At 39.5% G+C, this 18,688-nt stretch overlaps 1 protein-coding gene across 5 annotated transcripts in view; it reads right to left on the bottom strand.

The window, feature by feature from the left end:
- Window positions 1-18,688, bottom strand: part of MDM4 (MDM4 regulator of p53) — a 51,734-nt gene that overhangs the window by 16,024 nt on the left and 17,022 nt on the right. For 3 of the 5 annotated variants that reach the window (XM_047751927.1, XM_047751928.1, XM_047751926.1), the window contains exons 3-9: window positions 17,364-17,438; window positions 14,650-14,783; window positions 12,937-12,992; window positions 8,913-8,980; window positions 8,116-8,215; window positions 4,474-4,634; window positions 2,340-2,489 (exon numbers count right to left, since the gene is read on the bottom strand). In XM_047751927.1, coding sequence (XP_047607883.1) covers window positions 2,340-2,489; window positions 4,474-4,634; window positions 8,116-8,215; window positions 8,913-8,980; window positions 12,937-12,992; window positions 14,650-14,783; window positions 17,364-17,438 — 744 coding nt within the window. Of the gene's footprint in view, window positions 1-2,339; window positions 2,490-4,473; window positions 4,635-8,115; window positions 8,216-8,857; window positions 12,125-12,936; window positions 12,993-14,649; window positions 14,784-17,363; window positions 17,439-18,688 lie in introns of those variants that run through there. The other 2 variants (XR_007130669.1, XM_047751929.1) reach the window with 2 other exon arrangements.

The raw sequence follows: 18,688 nt of genomic DNA, 5'->3' as shown, positions 1-18,688 counted from the left end.
CTCAGTGGGTTAAGGATCCGGCGTTGCCATGAGCTGTGGTGTCCGTTTGCAGATGCAGCTTGGATCTGGCGTTGCTGTGGCTCTGGTGTAGGCCGCCGGCAGCAACAGCTCCGATAAGACCCCTAGCCTGGGAACCTCCACATGCCGAGGGTAAGGCCCTAAAAAGATGAAAGGCGAAAAAATTTTTTAAATAAATAAATTTTTAAAATTTAAAATTCTAAAAATTAGGGCGTTCCCATCGTGGCGCAGTGGTTAATGAATCCGACTAGGAACCATGAGGTTGCGGGTTCGGTCCCTGCCCTTGCTCAGTGGGTTAACGATCCGGCGTTGCCGTGAGCTGTGGTGTAGGTTGCAGACGCGGCTCGGATCCCTCGTTGCTGTGGCTGTGGTGTAGGCCAGTGGCTACAGCTCCGATTCAACCCCTAGCCTGGGAACCTCCATATGCCGTGGGAGTGGCCCAAGAAATAGCAACAACAACAACAACGACAACAAAAAAGACAAAAGACAAAAAAAAAATTCTAAAAATTAAAACCCAAGTTTTGCAATCTAGTGATTGGAATAAAACCAATTATGATATGAGTTCCCGCTGTGGTGCAGTGGGTTAAGAATCTGAATGAAGCAGCTTGGGCTGCTGCTAATGCAGGTTCAATACCTGAAGGTGCAGTGGGCTAAAGGATTTGGCATTGCCACAGCTATGGCAGAGGTTGCAGCTGCAGCTCAGATTCAGTCCCTGGCCTGGGAACTTCCATATGCTGCAGGTGCAGCCATTTAAAAAAAAAAAAAATTACGACAGAATTATGAACCACTATATAGCAACATTCTCAGAAAAGTTCAAGTATTTCAAGAAAAAAAAAAAAAGAGTTCCCACTGTGGCTCAGTGGGTTAAGAACATGCCATAGTGTCCGTGAGGATGAGGGTTCAATCCCTGGCCTTGCTCAGTGGGTTAAGGAGCTGGTGTTTCCATAAGCTGCAGCGTAGGTCACAGACGCAGCTCAGATTTGGTATTCATGTGGCTGTAGTTATGGCATAGCCCAGCAGATGCAGCTCGAATTCAACCCCTAGCCTGGGAACTTTCACATGCTGCAGATGCTGCTGTAAAAAGGAAAAAAAAAAAAAAGTATTTTAAGCCCCATCTGTCTCTAGAGAAGTTTCCAAATGTCACCTTTGTCTTCATTCTTGCCACTTGCACTCCCTTCTAATGTTAACCCCAAATAACTGGCTCAACAAACCCAAGGTGTCTATCTGCCCACCACAAACATACCAGTATCTAGAACAAATCTTTCAGGGACCTAAATTACTATGAAAATCCCTTAAATCAAAAGATGCAATTTATGTCTGGTTTTTGCTCTATGTATTCAATTGCTATTTACTGAGAAGCTTATCCATGTCAGTACTGGATCTATAGCTCAATATCTTTAGAGATTTGAGCATGTGTTTGTATGACTCTTGGTGTGCTCACACCATGTGTATTCTAGCTCTCTGTTTTTCCCCTATGTAAACTCTAAAATACGTAACGGAGTTTTCTGGTGGCTCAGTGGGTTGGGGATCTGGTACTACCACTGCTGTGGCTCAGGTGGCTGATGTGGTGTAGGTTCGATCTCTGGTCCAGGAACTTCTGCATACCACAGGTGTGCCCAACCCCCCCAATTTTTTTTTGTTTTTTGCTTTTTTTTAAGGGGCTGCACCTGAAGCACATGGAGGTTCCCAGGTTAGGGGTCTAATCAGAGCTACAGCTGCCAGCCTACACCACAGCCACAGTAACGCCAGATCCGAGACAACCTACACCACAGCTCACGGCAACGCCCAAGCCTTAACCCACTGAGCAAGGCCAGGGATCAAACCCTCATCCTCATGGATACTAGTTGGATTCGTTAACCACTGAGCCACGATGGGAACTCCCCCCCACAATTTTTTAATAAAATAAAATACGTAGTAAGACCTCGGCGTTCTGGTTCCATTAGGTATAAAACAGGTATGAAAACCATTGAGAAATCTAAGAAATAAGGATTTTTTTTTTTCCTACAGGTTGTTGTGGCCATGCAGAACTTTGCCTAAAAGAAAAAAACTCCACAATAAGAGATTGGACAAGCAGGAAAAGGGTACTTTATTGCTTCTAACACAGTAGGAGCTTTACCCATGAAGTCCTGTCCTATTTTTAAGACAGGCTTAGTTAATGTCAATCTTAAAACTGGATATAGGAAAATATTAAAAAAAATACAAGGGAGGATACATGAGTCATTCGTTGTACAAAGCAGCATAGTGTCAGGTCACCATATCTGAAAAGATTACACTATATGCAAGGAAATAGAATCAAGGCCCGAAATTTTTCCACAACATACCTTTTTGTCTCTCACCTTCCCTACTTCTTCACTTGTTTGTTCAGTATCAGCAGCTTCAACTTTTATTCCAATACCAAACTGCTCTGATACAGACTCATTCAAAAACCACAAGTCATCTGTGGTGTCTGAAACAATGGCAGTACCAATATCCTAAAAGAAAACACCAACATGGGTTTTTGTAGTCCGAGGCTTATCAGGGATGTTTTACCAACATAAATGAACCCCACACTCACTGTCCTCACACATCTCGAGAGAATGCCTAGTCTTTCTACAGCAGATATCTACTTGGCACCTACTATGTATAAACTAATGGGGGGATAAAAGAGCACCTGGCAAGGAATTTTCTATTTTAACAGTAAATTAGGCCTAACACCTGAGAAAAAGTATTAAAGCACTTAAAAGCACTTAAAACCTAAAAACTTATAATTGCTCAACTAAAAAGAATCCATTCTCTACATTCCTTTCTACAGGTGGCTCTCTAAGGACCTAGAAACTTTCTATTATTTATGACATAACCTTTCCTTTAATAGCCAGTGATGTTTATTAAAGAAATATGAGAAATATTGATGGAACTCAAACCTTCTGTCTCCTTTCTGAACTCCTTTTTTAAAAAGATTTTATTGAGGTAAAGTTGGTATACAACACTTCTTCCTTTTTTTTTTTTTTTTTAGGGCCATACTTACATTAAGTTAAGCATGTGTTAAGTTTCCAGGCTAGGAGTTGAATCAGAGCTGAAGCTGCAGGCCTACACCACAGGCACAGCAACGCAGGATCCGAACTGCGTCTGCAACCTCTACCACAGCTCATGGCAATGCCAGATCCCCAATCCACTGAATGAGGCCAGGGATCAAACCTGTGTCCTCATGGATACTAGTCAGATTCATTTCTGCTAAGCCACTACAGGAACTCCCTAACACTTCTTTCTCAACAACTTTAAATATAACTTTCTGCTTTCACCTGTGGATACTTTAACATATTTTTCCTACAATATTCATGAGAACTTATTATTTTGCCACTATTATATGTCCATTTTTTACTGAACAAATAGCCACTGTCTATTATGTGTCAGATACTGCTCTAGATACTAGGCAATAGAATAGAGTGGGCAGTAATACAAAAGTCCTGGGCTTATATTTCAGTGGGGTCAAACAGGTAACAAGTAAATAAGACATAATAATAGGGGAGTTCCCATTGTGGCGCAGCAGAGACAAACCCGACTAAACCATGAGGTTGTGGGTTCGATCCCTGGCCTTGCCATATGCCAGTGGGTCAGGGATCCGGGATTGCCATGAGCTGCGGTGTAGGTCACAGACGAGGCTCGGATTCCGAGTTGCTGTGGCTGTGGCGTAGGCCAGTGGCTACAGCTCAGATTAGACCCCTAGCCTGGGAACCTCCATATGCCGCAGGAAGCAGTCCTAGAAAAAAGCAAAAAGACAAAAAAAAAATTAACACTTGGAGTTCCCGTCGAGGCTCAGTGGTTAACGAATCCGACTAGGAACCATGAGGTTGTGGGTTCGATCCCTGCCCTTGCTCAGTGGGTTAAGGATCCAGCGTTGCTGTGAGCGGCAGTGTAGGTCGCAGATGCGGCTCAGATCCCGAGTTGCTGTGGCTCTGGCGTAGGCCGGTGGCTACAGCTCCAATTCGACCCCTAGCCTGGGAACCTCCATATGCCGTGGGAGCAGCCCAAAGAAAAAGCAAAAAGACAAAAAAAAAAAAAAAAGATTTGGGCATTGTATGCATAAAGATGGAACTTAAAAGTTGAAGCACGGAGTTCCTATTGTGGCACAGCAGAAACAGATACAAATCCAACTAGTAACCGTGAGGTTTCAAGATTGATCCCTGGCCTTGCTCAGTGGGTTAAGGATCCAGCTATTGCTGTGAGTTGTGGTGTTGGTCGCAGATGTGGCTCAGATCCTGTGTTGCTACGGCTGTGTCATAGGCCGGCAGCTGTAACTCCGATTCAACCCCTAGCCTAGGAACCTCCATATGCCACAGGTGCGGCCCTAAAAAGCAAAAAAAAAAAAGTTGTAGCACCAAATGGGAATTCTTAGAGGATATAATGTAGGGTCAGGAGTAACCAAGAATGTTACCCTTTCAAAAGAAAAAAAGGTTCCGCTTCAAATGTCAGATTTACCTGATTTGTCTGTAAATCAGTTGAGCCATTACTTCTAGGTGTATAGTTGTTTCTCAAGTTTCCCAAAAACCACCAAGGCAGGCCGGCTACATCCCACTCCTCAAACCCGAGGTCCAGTCTTGACGTCTCATCTTGGGTTAAATTTTCTACCACATCTTCATCTACAAAAGTCAAACAAAAAAGGACGATAAACTCTGCACACAACACTTAAGAATCAAGACTCTTTATAATATTTACAATCTATTTTTATAAGACAAGGAGTTCCCTGGTGGCTCAGCAGGTAAAGATCCAGTGTTATCACTGCTATGGCATGGATTCAATCCCTAGCCCAGAAACTTCTGCATGCCACAGGTATGATCAAAAAAAAAAAAGGAAAAGAAATTTCTCTTCCCAGTAAAAAAGAATTAAAAATCAAATACCTGTTTCAGTTTTGAGCCCAAATCTCCTTCCTCCCCTGTTTGGCTTCATTAGCAAATAATGACACTAGATATCATTCATTAAGAAATCTAAATTCTGGGGGAGTTCCTGTCATGGCACAGTGGTTAACGAATCTGACTAGGAACCATGAGGTTGCGGGTTCGATCCCTGGCCTTGCTCAGTGGGTTAAGGATCCAGCGTTCTGTGAGCTGTGGTGTGGGTCGCAGACGTGGCTCGGATCTTGCGTTGCTGTGGCTCTGGCGTAGGCCGGTGACTACAGCTCTGATTAGACCCCAGCCTGGGAACCTCCATATGCCAGGGGAGTGGCTCAAGAAAAGACAAAAAAAAAAAAAACTAAGAAATCTAAATTCTGAAAGCATCCAAATAATGGCATTGCTCTAAAAGGATTTCTAAAAAGTTCCAGCTGTGGCTCAGCGGTAGCAAGTCTGACTAGTATCCATGAGGATGTGGGTTTAATCCCTGGCCTTGCTCAGTGGGTTAAAGATCCAGTGTTGCCATGAACTGTGGTGTGGGTCACAGACATGGCTTAGATTCGGCATTGCTGTGGCTGCGGTGTAGGCCAGCAGCTATAGCTCTGATTTGACCCCTAGCCTGGGAACTTCCATATGCCACAGGTTCGGCCCTAAAAAGAAAAAAGCAAAAAAAAAAAAAAAAAAGGATTTCTAAATAGTCATTCAGTGGTAATTTTAAAAATCTCTATTATTATAACGAAAGAATGACTTGCCCTAATATATGATACCTGACAATGGCTTAATCCAATGGACTGCACAGTGGAGTCCAACCCTTGACATGGAAGCAAAGTGGTACAGACCATTGTCCAGGGAGTCTCACTGGTACCACACATTTTCAGACGTTTCTCAAAGGATTCATGTTCTGATAGGTAACAACCACTATGAAACACTGAACTGTAGGGTATCCAAATAAATATAGACATATGTCCCTTCTGGCTCAATGGGCTCTTCAGAAAATCTAGAAATATTGCAAATCCAAGACATATTAAGGGTACACATGCTCCAAATAAAAGATCTCCTGTTGTACATCTAAAATGATGTTCAAGGGAGTTACTAACCTAAGTTTGTTGCTACCACATGAAATTCTTTTTCTCCTTTCCCACTGTCCAACTGATTTCATTGTGTTTTACTCTTTTTCTACTTGTGACTCTCTTCCACCTCTTCCCAATGCACTAAGCATGCCAATGGCAACCAAAGTTGTTTAAATGTGCTAAACACATGTGTACCTATGGTTGGAAAAAATTTCTGTGATAAACAGATCCCTGTCAAAACAAAATGTTACTCTACGTACTTATAAATTATGTTGTTCCTGTCTGTGAAATGGCACACCTGTGCTCAGGGAAACTTTAACTACCTTTTGCTTATTCATTACTGAACCTATGAGAAACCTAATTCCTGAGCTGGTGCCACACTACAGTTATTTTCAACTATTCAAGCTCTATAAGTTCCTGTAAAGGGAATGAAAACAGGCCATTCTTTCCACTTAAAAAAATTCTGCCCTTTCTACCTGTACACCTTCCTGAAAATACTAAGCTATTTATTCTCAAAATTTACATCACAAGCTACATAGACTCTCCTTAACTGGCTGTTCTTATTTTTTTGTTGTTTTTTTTGTTGTTGTTGTTATTGTTGTTGTTGTTGCTATTTCTTGGGCCACTCCCACGGCATATGGAGGTTCCCAGGCTAGGGGTTGAATCGGAGCTGTAGCCACCGGTCTACGCCAGAGCCACAGCAACGCGGGATCCAAGCCGCGTCTGCAACCTACACCACAGCTCACGGCAACGCCGGATTGTTAACCCACTGAGCAAGGGCAGGGACCGAACCCGCAACCTCATGGTTCCTAGTCGGGTTCGTTAACCACTGCGCCACCACAGGAACTCCCCCTGTTCTTATATTTTAAACAGCCTTCTGGGTAGAAAATAAGCGAGGACCTGTATTTAAAGAAACAAAATGACACATTTAATACCATACAAGCTCCAAGGTAACTAGGAAGCCTAAAATTCAATTTATATCCAAAACGCAACCTGGAAGAAAACAATGCAGCATGATAAACAGATTAAATTTTAATTTAACATTTAGAACAATTTTAGGAGCATAATTTTCTGGAATGTTGCTAGAGGTCTAACCTACCAATTTTGCAAGGGTGAGTCAGGTACCTACGCTAGAAACCATCCTGCTACAAAATATCTTCGAGGAATTTACGATTTTATATATCTTTGTAGAAAAAATTTTAAGAACTATTTTATAAAGTAGGATTTTGGGGAAAACTTCCAAAATGTCAACCAACTTGCTTAACCTGACCATATCATATCTAGTATGAAATGGCAAAGATCTTATAACTACCATCCAAAGGCAAAGGAACTAATAGGCTTCTATGAAATATGAAGAATATTTTACCATCTTTGCAAACTTTTAAAGTCTACGAAAATTAGACTTTGCCTCAGGCAGACAAATAAAAATAAAAATTCTAACCAGATCAACCCACACAAGGGTGCCAAGGTTTAAAAGGCCAAGGCAGGGAGTTCCTGTTGTGAGCTGTGGTGTAGGTCACAGACTCAGCTTGGATCCTGCGTTGCTGTGGCTGTGGCGTAGGCTGGCAGGTACAGCTCTGATTAGACCCCTAGCCTGGGAACCTCCATATGCCACAGGTGCAGTCCTAAAAGGACAAAAAAGACAAAATAAATAAATAAATAAATAAAAAGCCAAGGGCATCTGAGTTGCCAGGTGGCAAACTGATAACATGAGGCTATTTTCTAGTAGCTTGCTAGCTAAAGGAAAGCTCTTGCTCCAACCCAGTCATCGTGTGTTGCTTAAAGAGCACTACCATCTCCTTCAAAGTTAGCAGTGGTGACTAGGGTAAAAAGAAGATTTTCAGAAAAGAATGAAAAATAAGTATGACATATGCCCCCACTACTTCACATGCAAAGAGACGGCATTATTATTTCTGAGTTTTCTACATAACAGTTGTAATTACTGCTAGTGCTTAATATGGACAGATGCCATTTCTAAAAGTCACCACCAAAAAAGAAAGAAGGAGTTCGCTGGTGGTTCAGCAGGTTTAAGGGTCTAGCATTGTCGCTGCTATAGTGTAGGTTCAATCCCTGGCCCAGGGCTGCAGATACAGCCAAGAAAATAAAAAATAAAAAGAGAGGAAGAGAGAGAAAAGTCTACATAGCCTTAATCCAAAACTTACCCTCTCTAGAATTTTTGCATTTATGCTGTGAGGTAGGCAGTGCAGGAATATTGTCTTCTTCGGTTCTTTTCCTGGAATTAGAACTTTCTTCTACGGTTTGCTGAAAAGAAGGGAGAGGCAACTATCAGTGTAATAGCAATGACTGAGACCAGGGGATGTAGCAGTTCCATTCTGGCTCACCAGTTAGTGTGCGACACAATGGGTTACGCACAAGAAAGGAAAACTCTGAAGTTTACAACAGTCATCAAATAAAGCAACATCTGTCCTCAACCTACTGTGGGGAAAGACATTTCCACAAAAGGCTAAAATCTACTGTTAAAAACAGGCTATCAATATAAATCCTCTAGCCTACACAATATTAGGCATAATTCAGAAAACATGAAACCCTCGCCATATACCAAGATGATCATAAAGTTGTCCCAGCTTTGGGAAGCTTTAAGAAATGGTCTGACATGAAGTTAACTACAACAAGCCTGTTAAAAATCTAATTAAGCAATTTCCTCAAACACCTATGTACATACACCATCACACAAACAGGTATATACAAACCCCAAAGAAAATGCAACTGGAAGAACTGAAGATCAGAAGTGCTACATCCCAAAGAAAGATTCAGAGACTGGAACTCTGTTATGGGCAGAACAGAGAAGGTTCACTCTGTCCCTAGTCTGTGAACTCCCAAGAACCTTTCGTATTAAATTCTTACCATATTCAGGGAAAGGTCTTGGGAATCCAAGATCATAGGTACAGAGAAGGGGCCACTCTGTACAACAAAAGAAGTCACCGTGTGGTGATTTTACCTTCAGTTGGTCTTGACTTGGAATATCCATACTGTGATCCTGTGCGAGAGCGAGAGTCTGAGCAGCATCTGGATAGCAAGTAAAACAAAAGGAAAACCTTCCCTGGTAATAACCATTCTTTCCACACCAAAAGGACCTCAGCAAACAACCCTGCAGCCAGGTTTGGTCCCTAAAGATGTACTTCTCCATTTTGACTGGACAAGGCTCTCATTCAAAAGGAAAAACCGAAACTAATAAAAAAGGCATAGACCAAGAGAGGTATGTTCAAAATATATTATCAAAACATCATCTGAAGAAAAGTGAAAAACGTCTAAAAAAATGTTCTTCCATAGCATACTCTCAAATTTAATACAGAAAGTCATTCTAAGCATGGAAAAACAGAGAGTATTTTATCACTTATTCCTATAGGTGTACTTCCTACTTGGCCTAAATTGTAAACAATAAGAAAAAAATATTTGGCTTTTAATTTTATTTTCAAGTGTTAAAATTATACAGGATTATGAAATCTAAAAATATGCAATTTTTCCCACTTGCTTTATGACACAATAGCGGCATCCTCATGTAAACTTACACTCCAAGTGTCAATGATGATTTCACAGTTTAAATTTCCACCACCTGAATATAGATTAGTTTTTTTAATCAACAAGTCGTCTTTTTTTCCAGTTCCTATAAACATTGCCTAAGAAGGAAGAGGAAGCAGCTAAAGTTTTTCTCAAGGCCAAAAGGAAGCAAAGAAAAGAATCACCTAAGAGAAATTCTTAGAAAAATGTATTTCAAGGCCTTTAAAATTTTTCAAGCAGAACAGAGGATGAAAACTTATCTACAGGAAAAGAACAAGATGCAGAAAATGTAACAACTTGGACCACTCATTATGTAAGGCTATATGTAACTATATGCACCCACATAGGTCTATCATAGATTGGGTTCATCAGCTACTATCAGGTCCAGAACTAAGACACTATGGAAAACATCATCCTCATCCAATAAAGACTTTGCCAGGGAAAGAATAAAGATCCTACAACTAACTGGTCTGACAATTCAGTGGTTTAACACAAAGCAAACATTTTTAAAATTGTAATAATAGAGAGCATTATTTCTAGAAACATTTTTAAAGATAAATGGAGATACATTTTTTGACCACACTGGTCTTCAGAGATCAACTAACGTACAATGCAGTGAAGCATTTCTTTAATAAAGTAATTTGACTCCTGTCATTTTTAGTTCTAAAGACTTACTACCTTACTTAGGTTAAAACAATTAGAAGCAAAAATAAATTATCAGGGAAAGCTACAATGTACAAGGCATTTTAAAATATAAAATTTGTCATACATATTTCATTTTATTAGAATACATGTGGAAATTTGGAGAAATGATTTATAAAGAAGAACCACCTTCACTTCATTTCCTCAACCATCAAAATAAAAGGTTTATCTCATTTGCCAAGGTATAAAACAGTTGATATGGAAAGCATTTTTCTCATTTGTCCCTTCAAATAAAACACATGCAACCCAACTTATGAAGATCAACAGAGAAGGCCAACCATAACCACTAATAAGTTCAGGTCCAGAACGGACAATCGATCAAAATTACTTTGGGGAAATTTCCTGGCCTGTTTTTGATCACTGCACTATGCTTATGTAAGATGTTACCATTTGCAGAAACTGGATAAAGAGTATATGGAACTCTTTTTAATACCTCTGTAACATTTTTTAACTGATATCATTTCAAAATGGTAAATTAAAGAAGAAGATGCTTTAAAGAGTTAATGTTCAGATTTTTTTTTTAATGTGTTAAAAAATTAATTGGGGCAAACTCTGTTACAAGCAAAGGTTAAGGAAACAGCAGTGTGTGGCACAAAAGGAAAGGGCAAGGACTAGACAGTCAGAAACATCTGCTCTACCTCTTATCTCGGACAAATTACTTGTTCTACTAAAAAAAAAACCAAAACTTCAGTTTCTTCATCTCCAGACCTTCCTCATGGAGTTGTGAGGACAGATTGAAATGTTTGTTATAAAAGTGTTCATTTTAATATACAGCATGTTAAATTTTGCTAAGTGCAATAAAGAAAATGAGAGAAAGTGAGAATTTTACCTATTCTAGATATTCAGAGAACAGATCAATCAGAAAGCAAATTATACTGAAAGAAGAGATCACCAAATATAAAATCCTCTGTGTATTTTAAGTCTGTAGTGACTATCCCAGGAAAACCGCACTATTTCACAAGTGACTGAATTTCAATAATGCACCCTCTCATTTGCAAGGCCTTTCCTCTCAAACAGAAATTTATAGTTGGGTGAAGTGGGCAACTGGCTCAATCAAACCAACAGGCTTCAAAATTCAGTAAGTTCAAAATCACATTCCTTTTTTTGTTTTTGGCCAGACCCATGACACACAAGTTCCCAGGCCAGGGACTGAACCCTCGCTATAACAGCAACCCAAGCCACTGCAATGACAATGCCAGATCTTTAACCCAGATCCCTGTGCCAGAAGGGAACTCCTCAAAAATCACATTTCAATATGAGAGCAAAGTCCCTCTGATGTCATTTTTAAGTGTAAATCTTTATTAGGAATGGATTTGTTTTCAATCTGTTTCAGTAAACTATTGGAAAATAGCCAATCTAAAAGGATTACAAACTTGGGCTTTCTTCAAAGGACAATGTTATCTAAAATCTGATTTGAAACTCACAAAAGCGCTTCATGAAGGAATGGAAAAAGGAAAGGTTCATTATCTGAGTGAGAGGGTTACATTTCAGTTGCATCCAGTTTATTCACATATTTCTAATACGCTATACTTAAGACAGCAGTTTGCTGCACATACCTAATAAATTAAACTCAAAGGGGAGTATTTAAAAGGTATAGAATAAAGCAAAGAATTAGACAAATTGGCATTCAAGTAACACAAAGTTAAAACCTTTAGGTGAAAGGTTCTTGGGGGACCTTTATAACAGATGGATCAGGGACGCCACATAACCCACAGAATCTAAACATCACTGAAAGAGGAACAAGCAGATCTTACATGGCTTTGATGTGATGCAACAGATGTATAAAGCAACACTTATGAAACCTTGTCCTCAAAAAATTTAAACTTGAATCTATCCAAGCACTATTTGTTACCCAAAACAGAAGAGATAAAGAAACATGTTAAACAACATCACAAGGATACAATCTGCAAACAAGAATGTGGGAAATTCTACAGGACAAATGATCCATTTCTTCAACAAATAAATGACATAACAAAAGGAAGGTTAAATTTTATAGATTAAAGATACTTCAGGCACATCGACCAAATGTACAAGTCAAATGTAAAAGACATCTCTGAAATAACTGGGGTTAACCATATATGAACTAGCTATTGGGCAGTATTATGAAATTACGATTTGTTTTATTATTATTAATTTTGTTGGGTGTAATAATTGGCACTGCAGCTATGTTTGAAGGAAAAAGAGCCCTTATCTAACTGTTAGAGATTTTAAAAGCCTGTGTAGGGAGTTTCCGTTGTAGTTCTAGGAGTTCCTGTTGTGGCTCAGCAGGTTAAGAACCCAACTAATATCCATGAGGAGGTGGGTTCAATCCCAGGCCTTGCTTAGTGGGTTAAGGATCCGGCGTTGCCGCAAGCTGCAGTGTAGGCCAAGGATGCAGCTCGGATCCCGAGTTGCTATGCCTGTGGTGTGAGCTGGCAGCTGCAGTTCCAATTCAACCCCTAGCCTGGGAACTTCCAAATGCCACCAGTGCAGCCCTAAAAAGAAAAAATAAAAGCCTGTATAGGTGAAGTAAATATGGTAAAACATTAACAATCACTAAGTCTAAAAGGCGGGCATTACTTATACTAATCTCTATTTTAAGTATATTTGAAAATTCTCACAACAAAAAGTCAAATAATATAGGAACATTCTGTGTGACGGATATCCCTCCTAGTCAGGCAAAATAGCATTCAATTTCCATCTTGATATTCCTTGTTTTCCCATCATTTGCCCTCTTAAACTCAAAACTGTGATAGAGACTGAAGAAATATAATGCGACATACCTGTAGTAGCAGTAGCTAAAGTGACAAGATTCTTTCTTAGCATATCATAGAGAGGGCTGTCAAAGAGATAAAAAAAATTAATAAGCCCACGGTTTTCCATTAAAATGTTAAGTATATTTCTAATATGCTATCTCCAGACTTTGTCTATGATAATATATGAAGAGGCAGAATTTCTTCCCCAGAAAAGAATTTTTTTTTTTTGGCCACACCTGTGGCACGCAGAAGTTCCTGGGCCTGGGATCAAACCCACACCACAGCAGTGACCTGAGCCACAGCAGTAGCAATGCCAGATTTTTAACTGCTAGGCCACCAAGGAACTCCAGAATAGATTTTTTTTAATATTAAATAATTACCAATATGTTACTACCCAAGCCCTGTGTTACTGGCTCCCATTAAAAAAAAAAAAATTTACATTTTCTGATTTCCTTTCCTTCCTTCCTTAAGTTTTACATTTTACTGGGGAGTGGGGGTGGAAGGGAGTCTTAGAAGAAACAGTTCTCGGGAGTTCCCGTCGTGGCGCAGTGGTTAACGAATCCGACTAGGAACCATGAGGTTGCGGGTTCGGTCCCTGCCCTTGCTCAGTGGGTTAACCATCCGGCGTTGCCATGAGCTGTGGTGTAGGTTGCAGACGCGGCTCGGATCCCGAGTTGCTGTGGCTCTGGCATAGGCCGGTGGCTACAGCTCCAATTCGACCCCTAGACTGGGAACCTCCATATGCTGTGGGAGCAGCCCTAGAAATAGCAAAAAAAAAAAAAAGACAAAAAAAAAGAAGAAACAGTTCTCAAGAAGCTATAGAGAGAAAGAGAACACTGGCTTCTCAATCACTAATTAGCTTTTGACTGTGTAAGTTAATAACCATTTACCCCATGAAGCTGGAGAATGGCATGCAACAGGTCAGAAGAGCTCTACCGTGATTCTTACGAAGCCCATTATCAACCTTGAACTGCCCTGCAGTCCAGATTTCTCTACCACAACTCTTTCACAATATTTTAACTTGGCCACATCAAGCTCCCTCCTACCTAGTCCTTTACACATGATGCTCAACCTGCCAGAAGCTCTCCTTCAATTAGCTCCCTCTAACTGACTCTTTAATTTTATCCTTCAGCTCTCAGCTCTAATATCAATTCCTTGAAAAATCTTTTCTTTATTTCTGAGACCCTAAATCCCACCCCTCAACACAGCTTTATGTACCTCTTCTACGTAACACTTATCACAGTATAATTTTACCCTGTATAATGTGATCTTTTTTTTTTTTTTTTGGCTTTTTAGGGCTGCATCCGAGGTATATGGATGTTCCCACACTAGGGGTTGAATCAGAGCTGTAGCCGCCAGCCTACACCACAGGCACAGCAATGCGGGATCCGAGCCACATCTTCGACCTACACCACAGCTCACTAAGGCCAAGCCGGATCCTTAACCCATGGAGCGAGGCCAGGGATCAAACCCACAACCTCATGGTTCCTAGTCAGATTCGTTAACCACTGCGCCACAACAGGAACTCCTAATATATCTACTGTCTCACTACTCTTTAAGCTCCATAAAATCAGAGACTGTGTTGCTCACTACTACAGCCTCATGCCTCACAGTCACCTGACATACGTAGGCCCTTAAATATTTGGTGACTAAAGTATTAAACAACCATAAATAGCCTATGGAAATTAGGTGGTTAGGTATAAGCACCCCAAAAGATAAGCAAACCCCCACTCGTTTTACCTTGGATCTTTCACGGAGAAGCTCTGACGACCCAGTAGTTCTCCCAAAAGATCTCCACCACAATATACCATATGTTGTTCCCGCTGATCGTAAAGCTGCTTCACCATTATATACTGGCCTAGATAGTGCATGACCTTCATAGGAATAAAACATCATGAAGAGATCTACCCAGATGCTGCCCAGATTAATTAACAAATTAAGGAGATAAGGTAAGTTAGTTTGCTAGAGAAAGAAATAACATATTATAAACATGACTGACAGTGTTTGTGTTAGGGGTTCTACAACAGGAAACTTACCCCCAACTGCTAGTTTCGTCTACTTATTATCATTCTAAACACTAACAGACCTGTACCTAACAGAATAGAAAGGTACTGGTCTGATAATGAGAAAAAGAGGTGAATTAACCTAGTATCCCCTTAAAAATGTTATCGCCAATCCAAATAATGGGGTCTGTACTAATATTAGAAGTAATGAACTTTTTTTTTTTTTTTTTTTTGGCTATGCCCATAGTGTACAGAAGTTCCGGGCCAGGGATCAAACTTGCACCACATCAGTGACCTGAGCCTGAGCCACAGTAATAACACCAGATCCTTAACCACTAGGCCATCAGGGAACTCAAGTAATAAATTTCAAACTCACCTGGATCATAAAAATATTTTCCAAGTCCAGGAGCACATAACTACTATAGGCTCTGGTTGTGTGTTTACTTTAGTCTTTTTGGCAAATGTATTACTATGGTTAATAAGCCATCAGCACTATAAGTGAATAAAACAGAATTTAAGAGTTTCTCAAACAAAATTTAGTCCATCTGACCCTTTCCATAAAGTTCACAAAATGGAAGGGAATGGCAGACAAGTTCATGATTCAAAATTTTTAAATTATCTAATTTGCCTAATGTTTCTTCCAGGTGATAATTTTTTTTAATTGCTCAATTCTTAAGTTCACTTAATGATAGTAAAAATTTTTGTCACAGATCACAAGCAGACCACGGCAGCTATCTAAAGATATCTTTAGGTCCTAACTTCTTAAGACTTATTAGATATTTGCACAAAAAATTTCTGAATACTGTTCCCAGTATATTGGAGCAATGATGCTCTTAGGTTCCTTTCATCCCAAACAACATGTCCCAATAATAATGGAGCTCTCATATCTAATAAAATGTCTAGAGAAAAAGAAGATGGGGAAGAACATCTACTATAAGAAAAAGAAGTCTTATGTCTGTCCAGCTTTCAGAAAAAAACAAATCCACTACTTTTAAACACTACTCTAAACCTGTATATACTACTATTCTCATTATACCACCCTGCCTCAATGCACACACTGAGAGCCAATATTTAAAAATTAAAAAATAGGAGTTCTCTCATATCAAAGCGGGTTAAGGATCTGCCATTGTCACTGCAGTGGCACAGACTGCTGCTGTGGTGCAGGTTCCCTGGCCTGGGAACTTCCACATACCACAGGTGTGGACAAAAATAAAAAGTAAAAAACTAGGAAATTCCTCTTTATGCATCAGGTAGCATCAAGATTCATAATAGAGGGCTTATTGTATAAACCTACTCTGTCCAACTTTTTCTCCATAAAACAATCTCCCTAAAAAATACATAATTAATTTCATCTTAACCCAGGCAAACTCTGCCATGGTATTATTGAAGGAGATAGCATAATATATTATAACAACTTAATTGACATAAAAATCCATTCTCTTTTTTTTGTCTTTTTGTCTTTTCTAGGGCCGCACCAGCAGCATATGGAGATTCCCAGCCTAGGGGTGGACTTTGAGCTGTAGCTGCCGGCCTGCGCCAGAGACACAGCATCGCCAGATCTGAGCTGCATCTGCGACCCACACCACAGCTCGTGGCAACGCCAGATCCTTAACCCACTAAGCAAGGCCAGGGATTGAACCCACAACCTCATGGTTCCTATTCGGATTCGTTTCCGCTGCGCCACAACAGGAACTCCATAAAAATCCACACTTTAATTACTGAACAGAAATTTAGATATAAAGTACAAAATGCACATAATTTAAAACAATAAGGAAAACATGAATATTCTAGAAAGTCTAAAATGCCTCCAGATTCATTTCCTTGAGAGGGAGGATGACTTAGAAGCACAACATTGCTAGTAAGTGTTAAGCTTTTAAGAAAAGTAAAAAAAAAAAAAAAAAGGCTTGATGATTTTGTTTCCTTTGTTTAAGGGTTAGATCTATATCCTACTAAATCTGATCAGTTAGAAGAGATTAACATTTTAATACTGAGTCTTTTCCACTTTAAGAATTCAATTTGTTTTTCTGTTTTAAAAAAACTCAGAAATGAAGCAAGTTATTTCAATGCACAAGTGTTTAAGTTCACAGTGCTCAGAAGAGTATCTGACACATTTATAATGAAAACTACTGCATTCAATTCTAGCCTGAGAGCATATCCTGTAAATCTTAGACAGTGTCATTTTTTTGATCATGTACACATTTTGCATTTTAACCCTGAGATCAGAGAACTCATGGTTAATCTTACGTTTAGCTAATACGCTTTGTTCAAAATGAAATTTAAAGGAAATAGAAATTCAGCTTAGCTCAATGGTGTTTAAAACAGAACAAAAGTTGCCTCTCTAGTACCTCAAAAGTAGAAATTCCTTTCTTAGGCTTGATTTCAGAACTATACAATCACAGACTTCTAATTCACAGTTTTTATTAAGACTGAGAATTTTCTTTGATGGCTTACCTCTTTAACAGTGAACATTTCACCTTGTGCACCTGCTGCCTGCAAAATCTTCAAAAGTGGCAGTTTTGGTCGTACCTGATATAAACATAAAATAAACCTGCTATTTACATTTCAATTAGTTGGTTTCTGAAACCTAAGGGAAAGACAAACCTCCCTAAGCTCTTTTTTAACCAATCTTGGTAGATACTTGGCATCTAATAATCATAGATGATCAAGACTGTTACTTGTTAAGGTCCTAAAAAATCACATTTTCAAAAGACTGCACATTCACACCCACTGGGATGACTATAATAAAAGGAAAAAGAAAAGAAAAAAAAATAACAAATGTTGGTGAGGACATGAAGAAACTGGAACCCTTACGTACTGTTGATGGGAATGTAAAATGCTGCAGCTGCTTTGGAAAACAGTTTGGCAGTTACTCAAAAAGTTAAACATAGAATTACCATACAACCCAGCAGCTCCATTCCTAGGTATACATGCAAAAGCAGGGACTCAAACAAATGTGTTTTGCTATGAATACCAGTGTTCATAGCAGCATTATTCATAATAGCCACAAGATGGAAACAGCTAAATATCACTGATAGATGAATGGATCAACAAGATGAGGTATGTATACACAAGGAATACTGACTTTGCCATTGCTTGACTCACTGCAGTCTATAGTCATTTTTTTCATTGTATATGATCAAATTTGTCTCTTTCTTCCTCTTAACAGTCTCCTTGATTTTGTCTTTTTTTTTTGTCTTTTTGCCATTTCTTGCACAGCTCCCTCAGCATATGGAGGTTCCCAGGCTAGGGGATGAATCAGAGCTGTAGCCGCCGGCCTACACCAGAGCCACAGCAAAGCTGGATCTGAGCCGTGTCTGCAACCTACCCCACAGCTCACAGCAACGCTGGATCCTTAACCCATTGAGCAAGGCCAGGGATCGAACCTACAACCTCATGGTTCCTAGTCAGATTCGTTAACCACTGAGCCACGACGGGAACTCCAATTTTATCTTCTTTAAGGTCTCTCTTATTCTCAAGCTTCCCAAATATTTCCTAAATTTCCTTCACATATTTTTATTTCACCTTTTACATTTAAGTCTTTCTCTCTCTGGAATTTGTTTCTGTACAAGGTTTGAGGTCTTCATTTGTTTCCTTCCAGAGATGGTCAATTGAGTCAAAACTCTTTATTATATAAGCCACATTCTTTCCCCTTCAAATCCAAATTCCACCTTTATCACAAATTAAGGTACATAATATTACAATTTGGCATAATGTTGATGATACCACAAAATTATATGTTTTTATGTTAGAGTTAAAGATCTGGAATAAGGCATACC

The sequence above is a fragment of the Phacochoerus africanus genome, chromosome 11 (assembly GCF_016906955.1).
Source record: "Phacochoerus africanus isolate WHEZ1 chromosome 11, ROS_Pafr_v1, whole genome shotgun sequence".
Taxonomy (NCBI): domain Eukaryota; kingdom Metazoa; phylum Chordata; class Mammalia; order Artiodactyla; family Suidae; genus Phacochoerus; species Phacochoerus africanus.
Note: the sequence above shows the minus strand (reverse complement) of the source record. Positions and strands in the feature narration are given on the sequence as shown.